At 41.4% G+C, this 6,000-nt stretch overlaps 2 protein-coding genes across 2 annotated transcripts in view; one reads left to right on the top strand and one right to left on the bottom strand.

The window, feature by feature from the left end:
* LOC105554028 (heat shock protein beta-1-like) overlaps nucleotides 1-1,161 on the top strand; it is an 8,290-nt gene extending 7,129 nt beyond the window's left edge. The window contains exon 2 of the mRNA XM_012000265.1: nucleotides 766-1,161. Coding sequence (XP_011855655.1) covers nucleotides 766-1,044 — 279 coding nt within the window. The 3' untranslated portion in view covers nucleotides 1,045-1,161. The remainder of the gene's footprint in view (nucleotides 1-765) is intronic.
* Nucleotides 1-6,000, bottom strand: part of SBF2 (SET binding factor 2) — a 118,810-nt gene that overhangs the window by 90,106 nt on the left and 22,704 nt on the right. The window lies entirely within an intron of this gene.

Genomic DNA, 6,000 nt, shown 5'->3' with positions numbered 1-6,000 from the left:
CCGTATTAGCCAGGATGGTCTCGATCTCCTGACCTCGTGATCCACCCGTCTCGGCCTCCCAAAGTGCTGGGATTACAGGCTTGAGCCACCGAATAAGTTGTTTTTCTAGTGTCTACCACAGGTAACCAATTAGTTCGGTTTTTAAAAATTAATACCTTTATCAACTCATAAATTTTAAAACATATTTGGTTCACCATTAAATTATCCTTAAATCTAAGTTTAGAAACAAACCCTCCCAAAAAATCTATCCATAAGCGTTCACTGAAAATTTGTTCTGTTTTTGTTTTTGTTTTTTGTTTTTGGAGACAGTCTTGCTCAATTACCCAGGCTGGAGTGCAGTGGTGCGATGGCAGCTCACTGCAACCTCCGCTTCCTGGGTTCAAGTGGTTCTTGTGCCTCAGCCTCCTGAGTAGCTGGGATTACGGGTGCATGCCACCATGCCTGGCTAATTTTTGTATTTTTAGTAGAGACAGGGTTTTGCCATGTTGGCCAGGCAAGTCATGGTTCAACATATGCAGATCAGTAAATTTGATTTATCACATAAACAGAACTAAAGACAAAAACCACAAGATTATCTCAATAGATGCAGAAAAGGCCCTTGATAAAATTCAATATCCCTTCATGTTAAAAACTGTCAATAAACTAGGTATTGAAAGAATATACCTCATAATAATGAGAGCTATATATAACAAACCCACAGCCAATATTATACTGAATAGGCAAAAACTGGAAGCATTCCCTTTGAAAACCAGAACAAGACGATAGTCTGATTTCCCTCTTCTCCCAAAAGGCAAGCACGAGGAGCGGCAGGACGAGCATGGCTACATCTCCTGGTGCTTCACGCGGAAATACAAGCTGCCCTCCGGTGTGGACCCCACCCAGGTCTCCTCCTCCCTGTCCCCTGAGGGCACACTGACCGTGGAAGCCCCCATGCCCAAGCTAGCCACACAGTCCAACGAGATCACCATCCCGGTCACCTTCGAGTCGCGGGCCCAGCTTGGGGGCCCAGAAGCTGCAAAATCCGACGAGACTGCCGCCAAGTAAAGCCTTAGCCCGGAAGCCCACCCCTGCTGCCGCCACTGGCTGCGCCCCCCCACCCTCAACCTGTGTGTTCTTTTGATACGTTTATCTTGTTTTTCCTCAAATAAAGTTCCAAGTAACAAAAAAAAAAAAGAAAACCAGAACAAGACAAAGATGCCCTCTCTCACAACTCCTATTCAACATAGTATTGGAAGTTCTGGCCCAGGGAAACCAGGCAAGAGAAAGAAATAAAGTGTATTCAAACAGAAAGACAGGAAGTCAAATTATCTTTGTTTGCCAGTGGCATGGTCCTATATCTAGAAAACCCCACTGTCTCAGCCCAAAAGCTTCTTAAGCTGATAAGCAACTTCAGTGAAGTCTCAGCATACAAAATCAATGTGCAAAAATCAGTAGCATTCCTATATACCAACAACAGGCAAGCAGAGAGACAAATCATGAATGAACTCCCATTCACAATTGCTAGAAAAACAGTAAAACACCTAGGAATAAAGCTAACAAGGCAAGGGAAGGACCTCTTCAAAGAAAACTACAAACCACAGCTCAAAAAAATCAGAGGACACAAACAAATGGAAAAACATTCCATGCTCATGTATTTGAAGAATCAATATTGTGAAAATGGCCATACTGCCCAAAGTAATTTATAGATTCAATGTTATATCCATTAAACTACCATTGACATTCTTCACAGATTTAGAAAAAAAACCTGTATTAAAATTCACATGGAACCAAAAGAGCCTGAATAGCCAAGAAAATATTAAGCAAAAAAGAACAAAGATGGAGGCATCATGCTACCTGACTTCAGACTATACTAGAAGGCTACAGGAACCCAAACAGCATGGGATTGGTACAAAAACAAATAAATACATAGACCAGTGAGAATACAGAACTCAGAAATAAGACCGCACACCTACAACCATCTGATCGTTGACAAACCTGACAGAACAAGCAATGGGGAAAGAATTCCCAATTAATAAATGGTGCTAGGAAAATTGGATAGCTATATTGAAGAAAATTGAAACTGGACCTCTTCCTTACACCTTATACAAAAATTTACCTGGCCAGGCACAGTGGCTCACGCCTGTAATCCCAGCACTTTGGGAGGCCGAGGTGGGGGGATCACGAGGTCAGGAGATCGAGACTACCCTGGCCAACATGGTGAAACCCCATTTCTACTAAAAATACAAAAACTAGCTGGGCATGGTGACGCACGTCTGTAGTCCCAGCTACTTGGGAGGCTGAGGCAGGAGAATGGCGTGAATCTGGGAGGCAGAGCTTGCACTGAGCTGAGATCGCGCCACTGCACTCCAGCCTGGCGACAGAGCAAGACTCCGTCTCAAAAAAAAAAGAAAAAAAAAAAAAACTCAAGATGGATAAAAGACTTAAATGTAAAATGCGAAACTATCAAAAACCCTAGAAGAATCTAGGCAATACTTTTCAGGATATAGGCATGGGCAAAGATTTCATAATGAAAACGCCAAAAGCAATTGCCACAAAAGCAAAAACTGACAAATGGGATCTAATTAAACTAAAGAGCTTCTGCACAGCAAAAAAACTATCATCAGAAGGAATAGACAACCTACAGAATGGGAGAAAATTTTTGCAATCTATCCATCTGATGAAGGTCTAATATCCAGAGTCTACAAGGAACTTAAGTAAATTTACAAGAAAAAAAGACCACATTAAAAAGTGGGCAAAGGACATGAACAGACACTTCTCAAAATAAGACATACATGTGGCCAACAAACATATAAAGAAAAGCTCACCATCACTGATTAGAGAAATGATAATCAAACCTACAATAAGGTAACACCTCACGCCAAACATCATGATGATGATGATGATGATGATTATTATTATTATTTTGAGACGGAGTCTCGCTCTGTCGCCCAGGCTGGAGTGCATTGGCGCGATCTCGGCTCACTGTAAACTCCGCCTTCCGGGTTCACGCCATTCTCCTGCCTCAGCCTCCCGAGTAGCTGGGACTACAGGTGCCCGCCACCTCACCCAGCTAATTTTTTGTATTTTTAGTAGAGATGGGGTTTCACCGTGTTAGCCAGGATGGTGTTGATCTCCGGACCTCGTGAACCGCCCGCCTTGGCCTCCCAAAGTGCTGGGATTACAGGTGTAAGCCACCACGCCCGGCCAGGGTGACAATTATTAAAGTGAAAAAACAGATGCTGGTGAGGTTGCACAGTGAAGGAACACTTTTACACTGTTGGGGGGAGTGTAAATCAGTTCAACCCTTGTGGAAGACAGTGTGGTGATTCCTCAAAGATCTAAAGGCAGAAATACCATTTGTCCCAGCAATTCCATTACTGGGTACACACCCAAAGGAACGTAAATCATTATATTATAAAGAAACATGCATGCATATGTTCATTGCAGCACTATTAACAATAGTAAAGACATGGAATCAACCCAAATACTCATCAATGACAGACTCAATAAAGTAATTGTGGTATATATACACCATGGAAACTATGCAGACATAAAAAGGAATGAGATGATAATCTTTGCAGGGACATGGATGGAGTTGGAAGCTATTATCCTCAGTAAACTACCACAGGAACAGTAAACCTAACACTGCATGTTCTTACTTATAGGCAGGAGCTGAATGATGAGAACACACGGATACATAGGGAAGAACAACACACACTGGGGCCTGTCAGAGGTGGGTGAGAGGAGGGAGAGCATCAGGAAGAATAGCTAATGGATGCTGGGCTTAATACCTAGGTGGTGGCATGATCTGTGCAGCAAACTACCATGGCACACATTTACCTATGTAACAAACCTGCACATCCTGCGTGTACCCCTGAACTTAAAATAAAGGTTGAGGCCGGGCATGGTGTTTCACGCCTGTAATCCCAGCACTTTGGGAGGCCGAGGCGGGCAGATCACGAGGTCAGGAGATTGAGACCATCCTGGCTAACACGGTGAAACCCCGTCTCTACTAAAAATAAAAAAAATTAGCCAGGTGTGGTGGCGGGCGCCTGCAGTCCCAGCTACTCGGGAGGCTGAGGCAGGAAAACGGTGTGAACCCAGGCGGCACAGCTTGCAGTGAGCCAAGATAGCACCACTGCAGTTCGGCTTGGGCAAAAGAGCGAGACTTCCATCTCAAAAAAAAAAAAAAAAAATTAAAAAAAAAAATAAAGGTTGAAGAAAAAAATAAGTAAAAATTAAAAAGGCTAAATATGTGAATAGAGATTTCACCAGAGATGATATATTGATAGCAAATATGAACATGCAAAGATACTCAATATTATTAATTAGGGAAATGAAAATCACAATAACCTACTGCTTCATATCTATAAGAATGGCTAAATTGAAAAACACTGACATGTGGATGTGGAGCAACTGGAAGTCTCATACACTGCTGGAAAGAATATAAAATGGCAGTACTATGGAAAAAATGTATTTTTGGCTGGGTGTGATGGCTCACGCCTATAATCCCAGCACTTTGGGAGGCTGAGGCAAGTGGATCCCTTGAGATCAGGAGTTCGAGTAAATAATAATAATAAATGCTAAGCCAAATAACCTAAAGAAACTGCTGAAGAGTTCAACATAGTTGTGTCTGAAAAGCATATTATAAAAGAAGAACAGGGACCTCTGTTTTTGTACTAAACTGTAATCTTTATATTTCTGAAATGTATGCATATATGCCACAGATCATGAGGTCAGGAGATCGAGACCATCCTGGCTAACACGGTGAAACCCTGTCTCTGCTAAAAATACAAAAAATTAGCCGGGCACAGTGGCACACGCCTGTAGTCCCAGCTAGGCAGGAGGCTGAGGCAGGAGAATCGCTTGAACCCCGGAGGTGGAGGTTGCAGTGAGCCAAGATCACACCACTGCACTCCAGCCTGGGCGACAGAGTGAGACTCCATCTCAAAACAAAAAAAAAAATTACTAAAAAATGCTCTATGTAGTTCGTCACAAAGGTTTAAAGTGATATGGATTAGTGCAGCATAAAAATATTGATTCACAACAACAAGTTTTGGTTATAGTCATTCACCACAGTCTGACAGTGCAAAAGAAACATGGACACAAAGCTAAAAAGATTATGGTGTATAGTGCTAACTTCATTTCAGGGCAGCTCTACCACATGAACGTAAGAAGATCCACCAATATGTATTTAGAAAACAGAAGCAGCAGCCAAGGGCTCAAGGGATAGTGGGGGCAGCAGCATAGTTGCACAAGGTCATGGTACAACAGCAGAAAACTCACATAGGCAGTCATAGATAACTGGAAAATAGAAGCAACTGCCTAGGTAGAGGAACAGTGAGCAGTTTTAGGGATCTGCATGGGCAGTGAGGTGGCATATACCTAGAAAGCTGGCTATCATTTAGCTCCAAAGATCTTTCATTTAGTAGGTCAGCACTATATTAGGATTTAAAGAAAAGACAAAGGTAAGTCCCTTGAAAGAGTATGTTTCTTTCCTTGTATGACTGAACTTTAGAGTTTAAATCCTCTCATTATATCCAGATAATGTTATTACTATCTTAGAGACTACTCTAATGACAAAGAGAATCTAGAAGGAAAACACAATTAGGAAGCTCTCATTCTAAGTGATTTTTAACTTGAATTTTTATTGCCAAGTACATAATAGTGAATCTAAGTAAAAACTTATTCCTTATACTATTTTCTACTTACTAGATGAAGGCAGAAATCACAGTACTATTGAATTACAGTTTTATACTACATCTTTTCTTTCCTTAGTTTCTGTCTACTCAACTTTTCCAGAGACCCCTAAAAAAATTATCAGAGATACAAAAAGCAAAGTCTTAAAAAGCATTTCCTATAAACAAGAAAATCAGTATCTTTTAGGGGCTCAATTTTTCAAATTTCACTGACATTTTGACAAAAAATGTCTTGTCAATGACCAAACAAAGACTCAAATTGTAGGTTGCCTCCATGATACAGTCAACCATGGGTGCATTTAAACTGTAACTGTTACTTCAG

This window comes from Mandrillus leucophaeus, unplaced genomic scaffold (assembly GCF_000951045.1).
Source record: "Mandrillus leucophaeus isolate KB7577 unplaced genomic scaffold, Mleu.le_1.0 Scaffold622, whole genome shotgun sequence".
Lineage (NCBI taxonomy): Eukaryota > Metazoa > Chordata > Mammalia > Primates > Cercopithecidae > Mandrillus > Mandrillus leucophaeus.
The sequence above is the reverse complement of the archived record's forward strand: the minus strand, read 5'-3'. Positions and strand labels throughout refer to the sequence as shown.